At 37.3% G+C, this 24,093-nt stretch overlaps 1 protein-coding gene across 1 annotated transcript in view; it reads right to left on the reverse strand.

Moving 5' to 3' along the window:
* The window catches only part of znf385c (zinc finger protein 385C), a 140,107-nt gene that overhangs the window by 77,838 nt on the left and 38,176 nt on the right, over positions 1-24,093 (reverse strand). The window contains exon 2 of the mRNA XM_036590549.1: positions 12,792-13,043. Within this exon, the coding sequence (XP_036446442.1) occupies positions 12,792-13,043 (252 nt within the window). The remainder of the gene's footprint in view (positions 1-12,791; positions 13,044-24,093) is intronic.

Genomic DNA, 24,093 nt, shown 5'->3' on the forward strand with positions numbered 1-24,093 from the left:
TTCTCCTAATAAATGAACATTATTTAGCATGTTCAATTGAACCCTTTTTCATTATGACAGAAACCGAAACTGAGATTATTTTTCCTGTAATTGCTTGTGATTATTAGTTGTGAATAACAGTGATCACTTCAGTAAGACCGTCAGTGTTCCACTCTGCATGTACAGGCTATGACTCATCAGAACACTGATTACTGACAGTAAATTCAATTGCTAATTGACAACTGAGGTATTTAATCATATTGTAACTTGTCACTGTGTCGTAGCTCAGAACTCCTCTTAACTGTGGTAGAATCACTGCCTCAAAGCTAACTGCTTTAGATTAGGACTAGCAAAGCTTGATTCTAATGGAGCAGTCACAGTGCTGAATGATGTGATTAATAAAAGGTGAAATTAGTCATTTTCTAAGGCCAAAATTGCAATTTTGCCAAACATACAATTAGTTTCTCTCAACCGGGGACCAAGTAGACTTCAGCCGATGGTCGGCTGTGTCTTGAATCACAGATGATGTCCATCAAGTGGAAAATTTTTGGAAAACATGCTGTCCAAAGGTTTAAGATGCAAAAAGGTCTTCTCTCATAATCTATTTTTTCATTATTTTGTTGTCTAATAGTTTGAACTCGTTAACAAAGCAGTGAGTTTAGGCATTTTAGGCTATTTTAGCACCAACACAGGCATTTGCATGCAGAAGTTTGAAAACCCCTGGTCAAATTACATGTGTTGTTGATTTTCTAAGTAAAAATAAATTAACACATCCTCTCCAGAGAATACACTAAATATTTTTCTACAAATTTTCGTCCACAATTTCTGTTTATTCTCTATTTCTATTTATTATAAAATGTGCCATGACTTTTGCAAAGACCACAGTTTATGCTTGTTAATTTATTTAGCAAATAAACAGTGATTGTTAACTGCTTAACTTTAACTGCTCCATAAGCTCATTCCAATAGCACTACTGTTTATATTTGCACTATTTATACCCACAGATCTTAATCTGTTGTGCCTCATGTCACTTCGTGTTAATTTTCAAGATCTATATTTATATATATACATAAATATTTATTATTCAAATTTTATATATATATATATATATATATATATATATATATATATATATATTAATTTGTGCTTATTTTTACGATTAGTGTTTAGTGTTTATTTAGTGTCTATTTAAATTCACACTTTTCCTGTTTACTTTCTATTTAATGTTATTGCTACACCATGGGGTCTGAGAGTAACGCAATTTCAATACTCTGTATGTCCTGTACATATTGTAGTATTGACAATAAAGCTGACTTGACTTGACTTGACTTGACTTGTGCATTAAAATGTACAGAAGTGTATTCTCTGCAAAGCTAATGTGTCAAACACAAGACCTGTGGGCCTGATCAGGCATGCAACACAATCCTATCCAGTCCGCAAAAGCATTTTAATTTTCTATTAATATTGGTTGGCTTCACAATACACTGCACTACAGTCCCCAGCATGCATTGCATATCACCAAATGCACTAGCTTTATTTACACCTAATGTTAGCTCAGCGGCTCAGAAACTGAGCCCAAGTATTAATGAACATGCAGCAAAAAAAGGATGCCAGAGTCTAGTTTAAGATAATAGTTAGGTTTAAAAGACAGAGCTCCTGGGGACAATTAATTTTTGAATATTTCAAGGAATTCATATAATATTTTAAGGTCTACTACAAGTGCCTATATTTTACTGTTGAGGTTTTTGCATATTTTGAATAAACAGTGGTCAGTTCAGCTTATAGCAAAACGTTAACTAAAAATGAAATAAAACATAGGTGTTTTCTGTCCCACGGATTTGTTGAGTTTTTTCATCATGGCCCTTTTAGTGATTGAGTTTGACACCCATGCTGTAGAGGATGTATTAACTTACTTTCACTTGGAAAATCAAAAAAACATGTAATTTGACCAGGGGTGCACAAACCTTTGCATACGTCTGTGCATACTACTGTACATACATACTGCTGTTTCTACAAGTTCCAGAAAAGGGTCAATTTTGTGGACAAACAGTCCAAGAGGAAAGGGAGAAGAGCCAAGGCTGTAGAAGATGCATGAAAAATCCAACAACAAAGAGACTTACAGCCACCAGCTATAGCAGCCTACGCTACTGACAAACACTAACTGAACAATGCCATGGAGTACAGGACAGAAAGAGGCATAAAAAGAGATAAAGAGAGAAAGAGAAAAAGAGAGAGAGAGAGGTAGACTATGCTGTTGCTAATACTATATGCATAATTAAGGCAGAGTGGAAAGAATGGAATTGGATTCTGTGGCACCTATGAGGATGGAGAGAGTGGAAAATACCTGTAAAATAAAGCCATAAACCAGAGGAGAAATGCAGTAAGGCCTAAAAGGAGGAATAACTCTAACACTTAGAGGACTGGATTTATTATCATAATAACTATGTATTATTTAAAAGTAAGTACATAGTAGTTACATAACAAATAACATTTACATTCGATTTGTAATCAATATCAACAACATTAAAATTTTTGTCATTGTCTATTTTTTTCACAAACTGATTATCAGCTGCCCTTTACACTGTATGAGCATTTCATTTTGAACCGATCAACAGAAACGATCCAGACTTACTTGGATTAACGTCTTGTTACATTAAAGTGCCATGACTACTGTCACAACAAATGTGCATCACCATGAGCTTCTTAAGGAATTAAATATGTATTTTATTGCCTTTGTAGGCCTACATACAAAACTTTTTTTTTTTTTTTGAGGCATACGGAGAAAAAAAGCCTTACATTATATACAACGTGCACCATGTGTCTCTAAGGCAGACTGATGAAGTCTGTTTGACACACACCAAGCATTTTTAGCACTATTGGATAAATTCTGTATTGTTGCCCCTTTGCTCAATGCATGCATACACACTCAGACGCACACACAAACACATACACACACACACACACTTCAGCCAACACACACAGCTCTTGGCTTCTTCCTTTGCATCATTTCCTGCACACGGTTGTCAGTGGAGATCAGACCAGTGAAGGGATGAAACCCTGAACAGATCTGACAGAACAAATACACAAACACACGCTCTTCCACACACGCGCACACGCACACACACACACACACACACTCACATAAGCATGACTAACTATTTACCCTTTCCAACAGTCAACACACACACACACAGGCATGACTAACCATGTCTCAACAACATACACACACACACACACACACACACATCATCCATGCTTTTACATCATCCATGCTTGAGTCTTCCACATTTGTGAAAACTCACACACATATGACTGAACAACCTTAGAAAACACACACACACACACACACACACACACACACACACACACACACACACACACACACACACACAGATGAAGATGATGAGTGGAAACAGAAAGGGCGAGAGGTTTTGAGACATGTCTGGAGCACACACACACACATGCACAGGTCAGACTGTCCAGACGCCTCAAAAAGACTTTCCAGATAGCTGCTTTTACCACATTCAGGGACGGATCATGGTCTTGCAAGCCCCCTGGGCATAAATGTCTTTGGAGGCCCACCAAGTTTTTTCATCTGAATAGTAAGGATTAAACAATATTTCATATTTCATGTTTATGTGCATCTTGAGAAATGAATATATATATATATATATATATATATATATATATATATATATATATATATATATATATATATATATATATATATATATAAAACCTGAAAACAAAACAAAGAAACTTATTAGCACTTATTAATTTGCAATATCCTATTTTGTCTACATCATGTGGAGTCAAGATTTCTTCTCTTTTTCTTTCAAGTCAAACTGAACTATGGAACACCTCTATCATATATTCCATATGAACTGCAACAAAAAAAACATGAGGGGACTGAGAACAGAGAACATTTCTTAATTTATTTTATTTATTAAGTCACGCGTACATATTCAAGGTCTATTTGTTCATCTATTTACATCTGCAATGGATGGTCCCATGTTTTTGGACCACCTCATGTAGTCAGAGACCCCTGGCAGTCAGAGACCCCTGGACACTGGCCCCAGTGGCCCAGTCAGTAATCCATAATGACATTTTATGTGAAACCGAGAGAATGTGTGTGTTTTTGTGTGTGTGTGTGTGTGTGTGTGTGTGTGTGTGTGTGTGTGTGCGCGTGTGCATTTCTCAGGGACATGAGAAAGTCAGGTCGTAGGATTAGCTCAGTGGTTTGCAAGTATGTGCATGTGAGCATTTTCATGCTTTCATAATCTGGTCAGAAATTAATGTATTAATTTGCATTCGTTTATTTCTTAAGCAATGGTCATAAAATATATGGACAATTCTGTATAGAACATTACTTTTATAATTTGCTTAGAGGGAACAATATTCTAAACTTATTTTTAAGAACATGAAATGAACATCAGTTTAAACATTGGTATAGTGAATCAGGCGTATAACGACCCCAGTGACCTGGGCTCAATGACACACACGCGCACACACACACACGCACACACACACACACACTCACACTCACACACAGACGATGTGGTCTCTCTTTGTTCTGGGGCAGCATCTGTTTGGTCTGATAAAGGGATTAGAACATCTATTCCCCCAAATCACCACTAGGGATATATCAGACTGTGGACAAGTGTGTGTGTGTGTGTGTGTGTGTGTGTGTGTGTGTGTGTGTGTGTGTGAGAGAGAGAGAGAGACTGTGAGAGAATGTCCAAGCATCAAATCAATTGAAAATATGTATTTTGACTGAAAAAAAGAGAGACAGTATTTTTTTAAGATTTCAATTTGGTCAAAACTGGGGTGTGTGTGTGTGTGTGTGTGTGTGTGTGAGAGAGTGTGTGTGTGTCTAGGTCCAGATTGTACTGCCTCTCGCCTGAATGAGGGAGATGATTAAAACCTAATTACACGCTACAGATATGACCCAAGGCAAAGCCCACTCCAACCAACGCAAGCATTCTATAAAAACACACATGCATGCACACGCACACACACACACACACACACACACACACACACTCACTCACACACCAACACACTCTTCTTTCTGTGCATTTATACATGCACACCCCCCCCCCAACAACACACACAGCTTATGTCTGTTGTCAAAGCCATAACAATCTTTTACATATATTTTAATGGAAAAAATAATGAAATGTCATGATACACATACCACACCCACACACACACACACACATTCAAAACGCACTGTATGTGACATAAGAACATTTTGAGAAACTACAGTGGACCTTTACATGAATTAGAATGAATTTGTCTGAATTAGAGTGAATCAGAATAGAGTACACAGATTTAAATATATTTATCATCCTATAAATCCTAGAATACCTTGTGTCATTTTAATTAGACTATTTAATGTCATTAGAATACGTAGTACATACATTGTGATTTAGACTATAGAGTATGATACTGATTAGAGTATGTAGGATGTTATTGATCAGAATACGTAGCATGTGAATCAGAATTTGCAATGTTATTAATCAAAATATTTGGCATCTAAGAATATGTAGTTTATTATTAAATAGAACTTGCAACATGTTTTTTTATTAGATTATGTATAAAATTATGAATTAGAATATGTAGAATGTTTGAATTTGAATACTGTCGCTTGTTAACCTTCTATCTCAAAAAAAACTAACAGGAAAAGCAAAAAATTTGAAAAAAATATTTAAAAAAAAAATTTCAATGGAAGTTATTGTAACAAGATTTTATTTTAAGTCATTTTGGACCATTTTTATTAATTCGTTTGCCATGAAATTTTAAGGCAATGTAAGGAACAGTATTATGTAAAAAAGAAAAAAAATGTACTGAGACAAAGCAACAATATGCAGTATTGTGAATCAGAATATGTACTGTGTTATTGAGTAGACATCTGTGGTATACTGGGTATTAGAACATGTATAGAACATCACTTCTCTAATACTGCTTTTACTTGGAATATCATGATCTTACAGAACAGGAAGAACACGGAATGTTTTGTTTGTATTCTGAAAGTATACAAAGAGCATTTAAGTTTACTTCATAGTCTCTCTCTCTCTCTATCTTTCCTTCGCTTCCAGTCATCATGCAGTTCTTTATCGGCTACTAGAGCAGTCAACCAGAAAATTCCCATCATCAAACATTATCTCATCTGCATATTCCAGCCCCATTCGCTGAGCGCTCGCGAATAAATTAATACATGAATAACAATGAACGTCACAGTGTCTCAAGGAACAACACAATGTGTAGAATCTGACAAGGAAGGTTTCACATGTTGGTACATACATGACGTTACAGGGACACTTCTGTGTGTGTATATAAAAAAGTAACATATAAAGCATTATGTTTCAAAATGCATTAAATGCTGCTTTGATTCCAAAATGCTGTAAATCCATTTTATTTCTCTAGCAAAGGTGGTATTAATCATAATATAGCACTGATAATTCTTGTAAACCCACTCCCAACAACAAATGTCATTACAATATATATACACACACACACACACACACACACACACACACATACAACATATATACATATATATATAGAGAGAGAGAGAGAGAGAAATAAAAGATGAAAGGAAAGACAGGAAGAGAAAAAGAAATATAGAGAAACAGCAGCAGAAAAACCCACAGCTGCGGAGACACACTCATGTGGAAAATTTCAGCCTTTAGTAAATCTCTCTCTCTCTTTCTCTCACATATACACAGCATTCCCTCTCTTTTTAATCCAATAGCTCACGCTGTATTATGCCACTCCAGAGAGAATGCATGAAAAATGAGCCACAAACACACAACACACACAAACACACACACAGAGCATGAATATCAGAAGAACCGGCATGTTTTCAGTTGTGTGTTTCTGCATTATGGTTAATAATATTAAGTACAGTGTTCATCAATTTCTGTACTGTAATGTAGTGCAAATGGTCAGGGTGTGTGTGTGTGTGTGTGTGTGTGTGTGTGTGTGTGTGTGTGTGTGTGTGTATGTGTGTGTGTGTGTGTGTGTGTCTGCAAGGCAGCTTGACGGAGAACTGCTCATTTCAGTCATCATACAACCACTGATACCCATGATGCAATGGACTGATCTGTCTTGTGAGAGAGAGAGAGGGAGAGAGAGAGAGAGAGAAAACGAAAGTAAAAAGAGAAAGAGAGAGGGAAGGAGAAAGAGAGGGTGTGGTGAGAAATAGAAAGAAAGAAAGAAAGATAGAAAGAAGGAAAGAAAGAAAGAATGAAAGAAAGAAAGAAAAAGAAGGGGAGAATGACAGAGAGAGAGAGAGAGACAGAGAGAGAGAGAGAGAGAGAGAGAGAGAGAATGTGCGGTGAGTTTAATACTGTCAACTCACCCAACCAGACTACAGCGGTAGTAAGTGTCGACACAACGGAGATGCTTTAAGGGCTGGACATACGTACACACAGACATAGACACACACACACACACACACACACACACACACACACACACACAGACACACACACAGACAGACACACAGACAGACACACGGACACACACACATTTCACTCGTACTCATTCACCAAAAGAGAACTCGGCATACAATTACAATAACAAAAGTGTGACAGGCTTGTATTTTAGCCAGTACCTCCATTCTATCAGCGCCATTTTGGTGTGTGTGTGAGTGTGCGTGTGCGTGAGTGTGTGTGCGCATGTGTAGTGATTCTGATAGAGTGGAGAGTTTGAGGACAGAAGCCTGGAGGAATCAACAGAAGGTGAGCAGAGATAAGACCGTGTGTGTGCTGGTGCGTGAGTGTGCAGCCCTTCTTTTTCCTCTTCAAATGAAAGTAAAGTAAAACAGATACAGAAACACACTCCCATATCTCTTATTTTTTTATCACTTCTTATCTCATTAAAATGACGAGATATTGTAATGTTCAAGATTTAGCATTAGAGAATATTTCATTAAAATTTTAAATCATAAACAGTATACATCTCTCTCTTGCTCCCATGTGTGTGTGTATACATACATACATACATATATATATATATATATATATATATATATATATATATATATATATATATATATATATATATGATGGATTACCATATAGGTACACTGTAGCTCTACAATAACAGATTATAGTCCATCTGTTCGCCTGTCTAATTTGTTAGTCTACAACCCAGAAATATCCAGCCTACAAAGTCCTGTGCAGGGCTGGATACCGAAACTCGATATCAGAAAGTCACCGACCAAAACATCTCAGTACTGAGATGCACTCAGTATCTGAGTAACGGAAAGTCTCAAAAACATTATTTTCAATATTTCGCATAAAACGCAAATCATGAGGGATTACTGGAGTTAACCTTACTACCAATGCAAAAAAAGAAAAGAAAAAAAAACGCGACTGGCTCCCTGACGCACAGAAAGGCAGAGAGCACACAGCTAGTTAAATATATTGAAGAGGTTGAAAGTCTGGCTTTACTTCGAAGAAGTTACTGAGAACAGTTCCAGATGCAACAAGAGCCTTAAGATAGTGGCTTCCTAAAGGGGGTAATATGTCAAATCTGATGAAACATCTGATTACACATAGAATTTCCGTCAAGAAAACTGCAGAATTTTCGACTGCATGAGGAACAGCATTAGCTATGTTGCCGCCGGAGATGCAAGAATCTGGGCTAAATATATTAAACTCACGCAGACACCTGTGTTTCCAGTGATAAAATATCATCAAGTAAGTTAACAGATTACTGTGCACCTTTCTCGCTTTGCCAGAGAAAACTAACACTCGTTACTACGCCGTTTGTCAGCACTGAAAGCTGGTTAGGATTCAGCTAACATTAGCATAAACTAGCACATATTGACTAGCTAGCTGGCTACAATTCACCCACCATATGAACATATCTGAAAGGTTCATATAATTAATGTTTTGTAGGTTTCATAAATGAGCCCTATTAACTTGCATGTCGTTTTTGTATGTTGGAGGTGAGGGCTTTGACAGTACCACGGCCAGTTCAACCAGTTTTTTCCCGTGCTAATGCGGCTGCCCGCGGAGAAACAACCCCTTTCACTGTAGCAGAAAAGCTCAGGATGTCAGCTAAGAGGAGGGAAGAACTCCACAGAGCACTAGCCAGTTATATTGTTAAAGGATTGCAGCCCTTTTCGACTGTTGAATGTCCCTGGTTTAGGTGGGATACACGGCACACCTATAACAGTGGTTACAATAATGTGCTTGTGCTTTGTGAACACGTTTTTCTCATTTTTCTATTTTCATAATAATAATTATTTCTTTTTTTGTGTTTTTTTTTGGTCACATTTAGAAAAAAGTATTGTTACGCTATCAATATCAAATTGAAATAATTGTTATAGCCACATGAGTGGACACAATAAGCTTAATTTATTAATTTCAATAATTCAATAACATTAATTTCAACACAAAGTTCACATGAAGTTGTACATGAAAATCACAGATTGAATGCAGGGTGAACACAGTTTCATCACCAGCTTCCAACGAGAGCAAGAGCGCCTATATGTTCTAACCAATGAGTGTTTTTGTCATATACTGTATATCAAATATACAAGTAAAGATTCCAGCTCCTACATGATTGTACTGTTACACTTACATATCAATAATTCATCTATGTATGTATTTATCTATTTATATGTGCATACAAATATATATTTAATCAGTTGCGAGAAATAATCTAATACCAAATTTTAAATATTTTGCAGTATCCTTGTGCAGTATCCTTCTCTCACCAGTGTTAATAAAACCCTTTCAGTCTCCACTAATGTGGAAGTGAGGGAGTGAATGTATTTGGGGTAAGACTGAATACAAGTGCTGCAGATGGTTGTTTAGATTATTTAGAAATGCTGGGCCGTGCTGGTCTATTGTTTAATGAGCATTAGAATGTCTGAGGCTGCGTAGAGAAGCAGTGAGTCAGGGTGAAGCAAACATAGTCAGGTAAGAGAGACCAGGTCTGCATACAGAACAACTTACTGTGCTACATGATGTGTGTCCTCTGTTGTTAATGCTCCCAGCACCGCTGTTTACTCATGGGGAGGGCTGCCTACCTTCATTTAACTCCAATCATGATGTCTTACAGCAGCCAAAAGGCCTAATCAATGATCTTTTGTGTCCTTGGGTGGATGGTGGGGTGTTCAGACACACACACACACACACACATATACACATACACATACACACATACAGAGACACATCCACTTTAAGAGGCCGTCAGTGTGGGAGCTGCTGTACCCTGCTTTCGCAGGGGGGCGTCGCCATGCCGAGCGTTTCCGTGGTGAGCATGTTCCGTTGCTATGTAATTATGGTCCATTCGTATGAGAGCTTGCACCTGAAGTGGGTCTGACTGCTGTGCGCACTGCGTGTGTGTGTGTATTTGTGTTTGTGTGTGTCTGTGTCAGAATATAAAGTAACCAAGCCATTTCAAGCCATTTCATGTCAAGACCTAAGAATGAATATATGGGCGACTGTAAGTATTGCATGTATCGGATTGTATAGTGTATGCAGTTAAAATCCTACACAGAATATACTGCTAATTATAATGCTTTAGTGTTTCACTGTATGTACAAATACACACATAAGAATGAAGAAGTATTAAGTAAGCTTAGACCGCTGAATTAACAACTGTTTGACCAGTGATTAAATTAAACGTAAGGTAGTCTTATGTATTTCCAACAAACAGTTTTGAACAGGCCTGTTAATCATTCAAATTGAGGAACATTTTTGAAATGTACTCATTAAGGCACAATAGGCAACTGGTTCTGCTAGTAAGGCCTAATAAAAACTAAAGCATGCAGCTAAATATAGTGATGTTTGCGATCATATTTCAACAGAACAATAGCAAACAACATACTGAAAGCAAACATCCACAAACGACAGCTATACATACATGGTGTGTAAAATTATAGACAAGAACGTGGTGGACAGCGACAGCAAGAGCTACTGAGGTACACTGAGCCAAAGCTGCCTTGGTCATGGCATTTATGTTTGGTTTAACTTGGGCTCGTAATGAGTGGTAACTATAACTTTAGAATTTTAGAATGTACACTTTTCAGTAGCCCATCATTGTATATTTCAGCCAGTTTGTAGACATTCTTTCTAATGAGTTCAGCTACTATAATGTACACCCTTTGCTGGTGCAGGTGTTCAGTTTCATAGACGCTGCATGTATAATCTCCTTAGAAAGGCATTAAAATGGAGCGCTCTGGACCAGTCACCCACAGGCCCAAGCTCACCATGTCCAATGCCAAGCGTCGGCTAGGGGGTATAAAGCCTGGGCTGTGGAGCAGTGGAATTAAGTTGTCTGGAGTGAGGGAGCTCCATCCAGTACCCTTAGGATGAGCTGGAGTAACAATTGTGATCAAAAACTGAGCAACCAAGATGAGCATCCTGTTGTGATCGAATGCAATCAAATCCACACAGCAATGTTCCAATCTAGTGTAAAGCCTTTTCAGAAGAGTAGAGGCTGTTACTGCAGCAAAGGGATGACAAATTCTCTATTAATACCCTTGTGTGATGAGCAGGTGTCTATAAACCTTTGGACACATAATGTATTTTTAATGGCTGGGAATGTGGCTCGATCAATTTTCAAAACCAGATCTATCCATTTTATAATTAATTGATACTCAGGTCACATCCTTAATTGCTGCTTAATGATTAATCGCATATTAATGATCAGTCAACTTTCAAATGCATTTGCCAAAACTTTGCATTCCCAGTTAAAATTGATCATTCCAAGTGAGAAATACGCATTTTATTAGAATTCAATTTATGGATTTAGCCATTATGACACCACTGGCCTGTTAGAGCTCCTAAAAGCAAAAATACAAGCTGAAGGCGAGAGCCACAGCTTCTGACCCATATGACCGCTCCCCACTGTGCCGTTCTACCTTTGCTTGATTTCCTCTCTCGCTCACTCCCTCATCAGTTCACCTTTATATACAGCAGCAGGACGGATTCATTTTCTGTGAGTTTGCAATCAGCGAGGAGCAAAACTGCAGACCAGAGACTTATTTTCATAGCAGAGTGTGCAAAGCCTGATAAAAAAAAAGAATGCCCATATTCTACTTTTATATATCATATAAACTACTTTTATATATTATGTATTTTTTCTTCCATTTTTTGACATTTTTAAAATTCATTTAAACATGACAGTTTTCCAACCTCTTTATCCCTTTGAATTAAACAGGCCATTTCTACTGTGTCTTCAAGACAAATATATGGAAATGAGCTCTGTTCTGATTGGCTGCCTTGAAATAAGCCTCCTGGGCTGAAATGTACAGAAGACACTGTTCGGTTTTGACTAAAATCCTAAGGGATAATGAAAAATATAAACTTGAGGCACTCTCCATGTTTGTGAATGGGATGTTGTATGTAAACATATTTATAGTTGCGACATCACAACCATGATGATGTCAAAACAGGCTGTTTCTGCAGCTTTGTTTCCACATTTGGAGCATATGAACTGTGAATTGAATGCTACATTTTGAAACTTTAACAATGTTTACACAGTATAGCAAACTATTCCATATGTTCCTTTAAAACTAGTACGACTGAAAGCCACAGTGAAACATGAAACCACACCACCAGATATAAAGCCTCAAACAAGAATGGCCTTGAATGAGGTTCAGAAATAGCACCAACACACCCACTAAAACCAACAGTTAGTACAGTATCTGTTACTAAACTCAGCACCGGGCCTGGAGATTTCACAGTGCTGCTCTAGCCATTACTAATTGAGCATCAGCATAGAAGAAGTTGCAGCAAGAACACAGCAGCAGTTGATTTAACGATGCATACAAGCTTTCCTACCTGTGCTCCCACTGTTCGAGTGTTTCAGTCTCTTTTGGTGAGTTTTGCCATTGTAGTGTATCTGTGCTTGTGCGGCAGAGTTGAGCTGAATGTTACACACTTCACAAAGCGTATATGATCTATGTTTCCGCTCCCGCTTTGGACGAGCCTCTGGCAGCAGGGCTCCAAGTCCTGTAAACTCTGCACCATCAAGTGTAGTTCCGTCACTCAAAGCCTCGCCTTCATCAACTGGATTGAATGGACGCTTCATTCCTGAGATAGAGGATGACAAACATACACAGAAAGAAAGAGAAGCAAAGGAGTTTCAGATGTTACATTGTTACATTAAAATTTATATTACATTATTAAACAAACAAGATTAAATTCTATCATACGTACATTTCCACTTCACATTCAAGCACACAAGTGCATTCACAGCTGCAGATTTACAGTCTAAGAGGTTTACCTACTAAGAACATTCATATAAATGAACACAGGCGTAACTTCCTAATTAAAAGACACCAGAGCAGTAAATATTGTGTTTTACACTGAGTAGAATGTAAATAATGAATATCAGTACTTAATTTCTCTGCTTTTTACTTTTGTGCAACATACTGCCACTATAACTCTTCCATCCTTCAATTTTAAACTCAGTTACAGCTGAGAACTCCCAACAAAAGATATTCCCAAAGATCTCATTGACCATATGTTTATCCTTCAAACAGGCACTAACATACACACACAAACATACAAACATCTACCCACACGAGCAGCTACCCAACTCATCTTAACTGTCTAACACATTTCTCTCTGATCTGCTTTTAAAATGGCTAAAGAAGACATTTCTGAGGAGATTAGATATAAGAAAATCCACTAAGGATTATCATAAAAAAGGCAAAAGACAAAGGAAATTAAGCATTCCAAAACTGTATTTAAAAAAACAAATAAGTGGGACACTTTGCAAAACATGGATACTGTAATAAAGATAGATAGATAGATAGATAGATAGATAGATAGATAGATAGATAGGCAGAAATAAAAAAGACATAAGTCAAAGTATGAGAGAATAGGAATAGAAGTATATCTATTTGTATATTTACATAGCATATAAGACAGATTTGTTGTATTTACATGAGAGCAGTGGTATGAGGTAGTTACAACACAATGAGTATAAACATAACTAGGAGTAACATCACTATTTACAGTCTAAAGTGTGCAGTGAAAGTGTCACTGAAAGTGGTTACAGTAGCGGTCATGATATATTGCACAGTGTGTATTAACAAGAGAGGTGATATAGTGATGTGGTTCTGCACAGTTCATGCAGCAGGAGGTCAGTCCAGTACCATCTCTGCAGTAAGGAGACTCGCTGTAGAGATTTATTTGTAGGGTGGACACACTAAATACTGAAAAATCAAGTGTTATATGTAGCTGTTCAGGTTTCTGTGTAATTTTCTGTTAAAGATATGTTTCCTGCTTATTTTCCTGGTGCTGAAAATTGAATAACTTACTGGCCGTTTTGACGAGATCTTAATTAAATTTTAAGGTGGTCTCTGACTTTTGCACTTTAATGTGTTATGACACAGGTCACTACCAAACTATGAATACAATTACACACAGTCCAATAACTGCAGTCTATTTGACCTCCACAAGGTGGAGCCAAACTTCACAATGAACTGAATCTACTGGCACATGTGTGTGTTTCTGTGTGTGTCCAAGGAGCAGTCAATTTGAAGAGCTGTGTGAATGTTAACATGCACTCTTGAACGCTTGAATGTTCCCTTTTAGCTCCTCTGGAGGAGAGGAAATGCAGTTTATTTACATTAATTTGTAATTAAGTCCTTTCACACACACACACACACACTCTCAGCCACGTCCACACACAGGCCCCTTTGAATTTCAACCCCTCCTACCTCACACACCACTCTCTAAAAAAGGAAAATATGTTAGAAACCGCTCAGCACAAACACACATCTGTATGAGGCCTCAGTTCTCAATGGTCAAGCCCTCGCCCACAGCCGGAGCCACTCAAACGTTCAAAAGCTCTCAATACACACTCAGAAATGACTGGCACAGATCTGGGTCCCAGTATATGAGTGCTGCCCAGAATTGATGCTGTTTCTCTCACTGCATAAAGATAATAAACTCAAAGTTATTTTCTATAGATTACAAAGAATACTAATTTTCAGGAATCACAGTTATTGGCCGTGATAACAACAGCATGTCGAAGTTTTATATTAATGACTCTTCACTGGTAGTTCATTGAAAAAAGCAGAGAAATTCTGTGGAAAGTGTGTATTCTAAGAAGATTACAATAAAAAATGGAAAATCGTCACGATGATACAGACTGTAGATCTAATGTAAATATAATTCACTATGTAAATAGTATATGACAGTAAATGACTATAATAACACTATAACTCTAAATGTCTAAGTATTAAATAAAAAGCCATAAATAAATGAAAGTTAACTGATAGCTAGATTGCTCCTCTCCAATCTTATCTGTAAAAGGCTGGTGTGGCTGCAAGTTTTCATTCTAAATAAGCCAAAGCACAATTGATTCCACTTTTTCAATCAAGTGGTATCTGTCTCCAAACAACTGATCAGCTGAGCTCCAGCTTTGCTGGAATGAAAACCTCTTTGTGGACAACACTGGACACCCCTGCTCAAAGACATGGGAATTTAAGGTTTGATATCGAAGGAGTTCACTTCTAGACCATTCTTCAGGTATATATAATATGAAAACTAAAGTATTTGTCTATGTTATACCATTTACTTCTGTTCCTGTTGCAGTGGCCAACATAGTTTCTATTCAGCTTTCATAATTTTTGAAAACTACCACTTTAAATCTAAAATCACACTTTTTATTTTTATTTCTATTTTTAACTGATAGTTTTAGTTCTATTAATCATTTTATTAACCGTTGGGGTAGTTTCTCAAGAAAAGTAATCCATTACAAATCATTATTTACTTCTTTCACACTGCAATGAGTTTACTTATTACTTCCTGGAAAAAGTGATCTCACCACTCATTACTTCACTTCTGTGCTACTCTATTAAACCTGCTTGTACCAGTGCTTCTCAGTTGTTTAATCAGAAGTGAATACTCAATTACAGCCAACTGTGCCTGCCTTTGAACAAGACACAGTTAGTTCTGCTTGACTAAAAAGATGATCACCTGATGCTGTTTGAGAACTGAGAAACTAGCCAGTAGAACTGTATAATAATAAAATGTAAAGCTGTAAACGTAAAGCTGTGTCTCAATGAAAAACTGCTTAGGTGAGATTCTTCAGCACAGAGATCTTTATCCATCAGCTTGGATGCTTTGACAGATTACTTGATGAGTTTACAGTGTTTCCCCACGCTTGCATTGCAGAACGTTTTTATTGCGTCAAGACACAGTTAGCACATGTACACGCAAATTATATACAATACACATTAAAGCAAAGAGGGGATAAACACTGAGAAATTCTGAAATTCATGTCAAAATTTCAAAGATTCTATTTTTCACTCATTGTTATGCTAATGATATAATTTGTAATGAAACATTTTCTATTAAAATGGAAAAAAAAGCAAAATAGAAGCATTTTCACTAGTGGTCTCTTTTGGTTTCTACTGTATACAGAAGCAATCTATGATTTAAATGCATTGTGCATAATTAATATTGTTTTAGAGGCATACAAGTAACACAAATAACAATATTCCTATTAAGTCAGCAGCTGTAATGTGGTTGCAAGAATTTATACTGGAATGTATTACATAACTTTGTCACAGGAAAAAGTAATCACATTACTGCAAAACATTACTTTGTACCATGTTACCCCAACACTGCTGTAATAACCCTGAATCAACCTGAATCATGGTGGAATTTCATGATACTTAAACAATCATATCTTAATTCAACCCTTGTGATGTCAGAGATTTACACTCTTTCCACATAGACGTCATGGCAAGCAATTGAAAAGGAAAAGAATCTTCCCTCCACTGTGCTGTAAGTGTATCTGACGTGTATGTGCGCGTGTGTGTGTGTGTGTGCGTGTGTGTACGCCAACAGGTCAGGGTCAGTGTGTCCATGCCCCTCGTGTCTTGTTTCAAACCTACCTCTCTCCCTCTCTTATACCTCATCATGAGGCTCCATCAATCTTAACACTGATATCCTGCTGAAAGTATCTAATATAGACCACAGACACTAACTGACCCACACACTAACATATCCCCCACACCCACTCCCCCATCACACACACACATTATCACTGAACAGAAGAAAGAGAGCTGAGCAGAGACTTCACAAACTCACTGAAGGATGTCTATCACTCCAAAAAATCCATAAAAGCAGGGCTTTAAGGCTACGCTGGACTACTGTACTGACCTTCAGGCCCTACAGTTTAGAGATGAACTGGCCGGCCAGCCAGCCAGTCAGGAATCCAAACACGCACGCACACATACGAATGCATGCAAACACACACATATGCACACACAAAACACACACGCACAGTTAAATACTGATGTTTCCTCTCTTAAATCTACCTAAACTTTAGTAACCAAAAGAAAATATTTTGGCTCTTTTGGCTATTTTATAACAAAGGTTTTCTTCATGGGGACCAGGAGACTAGCAAAATACCCTCACAAATTACAAAAGGCACAATATGTGCAAATGTGAATCTGGATATCAGACAATATCGCTACTTATCTGATATTTTGCTTTAAGTTCCAAAATGAATTATTTTTAACTTATGTCCATCTAACTACTCAATTTAACACTTTACTGCACTATAGAAAAAAATACATAGCTAATAATGTGACTTACACAAAATCATAGCTTTTTTATTTACCTCAACTTGAAATAAACAAAACAGAAAATAACAATAAATGAATCAACACCATATACAGTGCCAACATATGCAAAACGAGTCTGTTTAAAAATAAACGGTTCACAGTAAGCACAATAACAACTCTCTTGTTTTTATGTTAATGTTACACTACATGTGGCTAGCCTTGCGATGGACTGGCGACCTGTCTAGGGTGTATCCTGCCTTCTGCCCAATGACCGCTGGGATAGGCTCCAGCACCCCCCAGAACGTAGAAGGCTACATGTGGCTGCAATCACATGACCTGCTTTACTTTACATGATGTTGTGCTACACACAGTTCTACGCTTTTTCAGGCTGGATTTGCCACTTTTTTCCTCTGATATTCAATCCAGCATTTTCTGCTGTTATGATCCTGATACTGAAAGCGGGTATCAGATCAGTGGCATCTCTAATTCAAATTGTCGTATTTTCTTATCATTTACACACCACAACACACACACAGACACACACAAACACACACACACACTTTTCTCTTCTTGTTGCGTCTTTGAGTAAATGACTTTGTCCAGTATTTGTGTTAAACACACAATGGTATGCCTAATGGTTTCATTCCTTCCTGTTACTTCCTTTTCCTCTACACTGCTTTTATTCTGATTTAAATGAGTCCATGTGGACTCCACATTTGCTATTAAAATGCACGGCTTCTCTAGCTCTGGGCACAAGCGGTTTAAAGGAGAATTCCACAGATTTTTCAGAATTTCTTTATATATCAGTCCTTAAGATGCAAACAAAGTCATTCAGAGTGTTTGGATGTAAACAGCTTATTGTAGAGAAACATACTAAGTCAGGATTGCGATCCAAACATAGCCATTTTATTTACTATCCAAAAAGACCAGACAACCTGCATATGTCTTCAGAGGTTTTATATGTAATACTGATAATGGTAAAATAGTGGCAAGTCCGAAAAAAAAATCCATGTTTTCTTTGGGGACTATTTTCCATTTAACAACCTCCATGTACCTCTCTGCATTTAAAAAATCTGGTCAGGCAGAAACCTTACCTCAAAACAATCGTAAACCAGTGTATCAAGAATTAGGTAATGTATCTATGACCTTGTTTTCATGTTATAGCTTGTCTGTGCAGTAGCTTTAACATAAATTAAACTCATCAGTCTGGTTCCTATCACCACCAGTGTAAACAATTCTGACCCAGTAAGTTTCTCTAGATGGAGCATTTCACATCAAGCCACTCTGAATGACTTTGTTTACATCTAAACCCTTTAATTTTGCAGCAATTCTGAAAAATCTGTGGAATTCTCCTTTAACGACCAGGCAGCCAAACACACATTGACTGAAATATGGTTTGACTATTGATTCAGTATCCAGTAAAAAGACACAGATTTTCCTAGAAAGTGTTACTTTCAGGGCCATATTAACCCTTTAAGACCTACACTGACAACTTTCTACCTTTTCATATTTGTGCACTTTCATTTCAACTCAATAAAATACATTATTCAAGAAATATTTCTACACGTTACATTTCGATAATTAGCACATAAAACCACAGAAGCACAAAAAAATTTTTTTTGGCAGTTTTGAACCATGATATCAGACAAAACTTTTCACACAAAAACCTGTACAACACTCTTTGACCTAAAATACAAGTTATTAAAAGTCTGTACTTTTTTTCCAGGTTATGCCCTTTTATCTGTGCAGTGTTCACAGTTAAAAATAGCACTTTGCAAACCTCACAAAAGGGTCAGTTTTTGAGTTTTACACAGTCTGTATCTTCTGCACCATGACACAAAAATCACTCACGTTATCTGGATGACAATTTGGGATCTGAAAAGTTGTCACACTGTGTGGAACAACAGTTCTAGAGCATTGTCTGTAGAAAACATCTTCTTGGCCATATTTTTCATTTTTTCTGTTTTTGTTTTCGGGTTGCATTTCTTGCTTTTCTCTTTTCTCTCTCTCTCACTGCCAAAACACTCCAACCACAAGTTTCTCTGAATCAGAAACTCTGAGTAACTGCGGCAACCTAACCAAAGCAAATCTGTGCACTCATTTTCCGGCACTGGGTATGGACTCCGCCCACCCCGACTTTCAAATTTCCAAATCATGTACTCCGATTCGCTGTGGCTCACTAACCAAAGCCAGTATGTGGACTATCACATCACATGACGTGCCAAGAATAAAGACGGATTTATACTGATCTTTATACAAGACGATTGAACGAGCATTGCGCCAAGTGTAAAGGAAAGGGTTACAAATGTTTTCTATAAATTTACGTTGTAGGTTTACTTAGAAAGTAAACGACCCACAATGCCAGAGTTGGGCTTGTATTTTAGTTCATTTTCACTGTCAGTTTTTCTATTTTAAATGTGTTGTCTTCATTAGACAGCTGTAGGAAAAAGCGAAATCTATAGACAACATAGACATTTGGGTTATCACAGATGGTGCTAACCTGGAGCCATTCAATCACAGCTATTTCAGAGCCATATTCATTTTCATTATCAGCTTTCCACCTAATATAACTAAATATAATCTCAGTTAAAATTAGCAAACTAAAGCCACTAAATCCAGACGCATTAACATCAGCATTAAAGCACGTTTTCTCCAGGCCAGAGAGGCCTTTGCCAAAATCACAAAATTGCTTGTGTGTTGAAGTGTGTGAGCAATCTTGGTTGGCATAGGAAGATAATAAGCGCTGTGTCTAAAGTGGCCAGACTAAGAGGCATTTTCAGACTGGTTTTAGGCTCAGCCTAAAAGAGAGAGCGCTTGGTCAGCGGAACGCCTGACCGGATGTTTCATCTCTAATCTGTTTGCTGAGGGCCACTGGAACGACAAATGAGGTTGGGCATATTTGCTCAGGCTCTGTGCGCGAGTGTGTATGTGTGTGTGTATGAAATCAGTGTGGACGAGAGGAAATTTAAACAGCTGCTGACTCTTTGATACCTTTGCCAGTTGAGTCTATGACAAACAGTTCTCTGTGGTTGTGTTTGTCCACTGCCCAGCACAGCATAGTTGAACATCCAGACACCTAGTGTCCAAAAACACCTAGTGATATAGAAAACTGTTGCTTTAAAGGAGTAGTTTGGCAAAAAAGAGACAGAGGTCTTTCTCTTAACCCAAAGAAAAGTAGAATAAAGAAGTGTGTTTTGTTTTACATTGGAAATTTATGACATCGTCATATAGGGACGTGCAACAGCAGAGAGTCTGGTGCTTTTCACCTTACAATGTGACCATGAATTGCCTACTTTATCAGAAAAAGACTGTTTGACTGACATGCCAAATGACCGATCATAACCCATTGTTTTGGTCATTTGGCATGTAGGCAGAAGCGATGAAAATCTTAAATATACATCTTTCTCTAAAAAAATTTTCATCACAATGTCCAGCAGGACAATGACAATATATCGTTATCGTGATTAATTATGTCACAGTACAATGCAATATGCTTTTCTGAATATAGCACAGATTTCATCAGTACTTGTAGTTAGAACACTGACCAACTGCCTGTTTTATCATAAAGAGAGCAAAATTAGTCCTGTTTAACTGGATTTAGTGCTGCACAGAATGCCAAATACCGAATAAAAATCACAGTATTCACAGTTTTTGATAGTATTTTTAAAATGTTGCACCGCTGGTTCTTTTTCTCTGTTCCAATTGATCAGATATGCAACAAAATAAATATTGTGATTATCGTGTATCATAAATTCTTGAAGTATCACAATTTTTGCCATATTGCCCACCTCTAATGTCCAGTGTAGGAAGTTGTTTGCCATTGCTGACTAGAATTTATCTGTAAAAACAAAACTTTGTTTCCCATCTGAATGACAAAAGCACTGCTTGAAAGTATGTATACAGGGATGTGCGGATAGCCAATTAGAATGCAACTAACAAAATCTCGATCTTTGTGTGCAAAAGAAATCAGGCACTCCTCACATTTCCGTGTGTGCAGAGTGTCTGAGGTTGAGACCAGGCCATGGTAAGGTAATTTTTCCACTGCCTTTGCTACAGGTTTTCACAAATAAACATAGTCTCTGAGAAAAATTATTAGCATTTTCCATACACCTTAACTGTCCCGATGATTTGGTTGTAAAATTATGAACACATAATGCTTCATGGTTTCCTACAGGTATGTATGGATCACTCTATCCAATTAGTTCAAACCGCAGCACCACAGCAAATAAACTACCAAAAAAACAATTAAGTATTCAGACCTTAGATGTTTACAAGGATTATGTTATGATGTTTCAAACCCAAGGCATTAATTAATACAGTAAATAGTTAAATATATCTTTAACTAAATATATATGTTTCAACTCATACTACGTACTTTTTTTCCTCTTTTTGATTTATTTTGAAGTCGAAAGATTTGGATTTGCCATGAGGTAAATTTTTTAATAAAAAACTTTATTCAAAAAAATGCTGTTCCACGTTTTCGTCACTATCGAAACACAAGGTGTTATGGTCTGTGGGTGGAGCTTAATTTTAGCCACACCCCTGCGTTTTAGAGCAGGATGTGAGAAATCTGAAAATCAGTGTGTAACCATACAAATTGACACTACCAAAACACACATTTCTGCAATTAAATAAACCTTTGTTTTTTAATGAAAAACAATGACTGTATGTGTGTGTAATTGTTCAAAGCTAGTCAAGTACTGACTAGGGCTTTCAAGTACCGCTCAAAATTAGCTAAAATTGTCAATACAGAAACAGTTACTACCTGAAACATTTGTTAAAGTTTCAGTAGTGTGATGATTGCTTTGGTAGTGACAAAATGGAATTTTCAATTATTTGTTTTAATAAAATAAATGTAATCAAGTTATAGGGTCACTCAAAGCAAAAGGATTTTAATCTAAATTCTGAGCCAATTTGGTAGAATGATCCAAACAGCCGAACTCCAATGCGACTCGGCTATAATGACAGAAAACACCTCATTTTTAATATGTAAAGCACATGGACATGGCTATGGAACTCAGTTTAGCAGTCCGACGTTTCTTCAGCAGTGGGAGCTGTTAGCATGCAAGTCGCTTTTGTGTGCATCATTTAAAAAACAGCCACAAACCCACACTCACAAATGCATGTGTTTGCAGTAACAACAACCAAAACGAGGCTAAATATGACTTGATGTGATCTACACAAATGAAAGAAACTTCTCTGTGTAGCTAAACACTGTGGGCAGCTGGTTTAGACAATGAGCGCTGTGCCGAAATCTGACTTCCCTGCAGAATCTGACCTCCCTTTCAATACATGCATATCAAATAGGCATACACATGTGAGATTATGTTCACAATTTCTGTTGTTTATATTTATAAACATATCTCTTCAGTTTGATTAAAAGTTATTTATAAACAGAAATACAGAAATCACGAACATAATCTGTAGGGAAGTTGAAAATTGATTTTTCGTCAAACCATTCCTTCAGCTGTACATGTAAGTGAAGAAAAGAAGTAGTTTCAAAGACAATGACCATAAAAAGATCATAGAAACTCAATCTAATCTCTTGACAATATTTGAACAGAAGTACACATCTTCAAACAGCCTGATTCATCAGAGGAACATCATGTGGACACCTTTCCACACCGGCTTGGACATTTGTAGCCAGAGGCAAATGAAATCTTGGTGCGGGGCAGACTGTGCCTGTTATAAATGGGGCCTATTAGGCTGTTAGCACAGTTCAACACATACATAATGCTAAAAGTCCTTCCCGTCGTCTCAGTCAGTAAGGGAACCCGCTTCTGTTTTTGCAGCAGCACCATAACATCCCCCATGGGGAAAGACTGTGATGTATGCTAAGGCATCTGTCTTTGTGATAAGTGTGTGTCTCTGATAAGGCACAGGAGGACAAGACCGGCCTGCTGAAGCAGCTGGGCAAAGTGTGCCTGGACTGCAGACAACAGGCATCTAAATACAGCAACACGTTAAACCAAACAAAGACCAAAAGGCTAAGTAAACACTCAACTAGATCTGCTGTTAAAATAGACATTCGATAATGTACAGCACCTGAAGATATGAAAGCCAACACTTAGCTGGTATTTAGCTGGTATGAAGAAGGAATGTTAACCTGTGGCCTTTCTCATAGGCAGCCTGCTAAAGACATATGGAGGCCTAGCTCAGTCCACAAATGGTGCAACACGTAAGGGCTATTTAAGGCCATACTGGCATTATCACTTGATATTGTTTTAACATTTCATTTAATATGTAATAAATAAAGTTCACAGAATATTCACAAAAACACACCAGTGTTTACAAAAGTGTACACAAACACATAAGCACACACACATGAACACACAGGTTACTTACCACCACGTTTATTCACTGGGCATGAAATGTTTAAATGGGTTTTGAGAAAACACTCCAGCACATCTCTCTCTCTCTCTCGTTCTCTCTTGCTCTCTCAACACACACACACTATACCAGGTCAAGAGGCTGAGGAATTTGCAGTCACAATGTGCACAGTGAAGTGCTTGGATATGTGATCATTCATTTTTTTTTAAGTCAATAAAAGC

The sequence above is a fragment of the Colossoma macropomum genome, unplaced genomic scaffold (genome assembly GCF_904425465.1).
Source record: "Colossoma macropomum unplaced genomic scaffold, Colossoma_macropomum, whole genome shotgun sequence".
Lineage (NCBI taxonomy): Eukaryota > Metazoa > Chordata > Actinopteri > Characiformes > Serrasalmidae > Colossoma > Colossoma macropomum.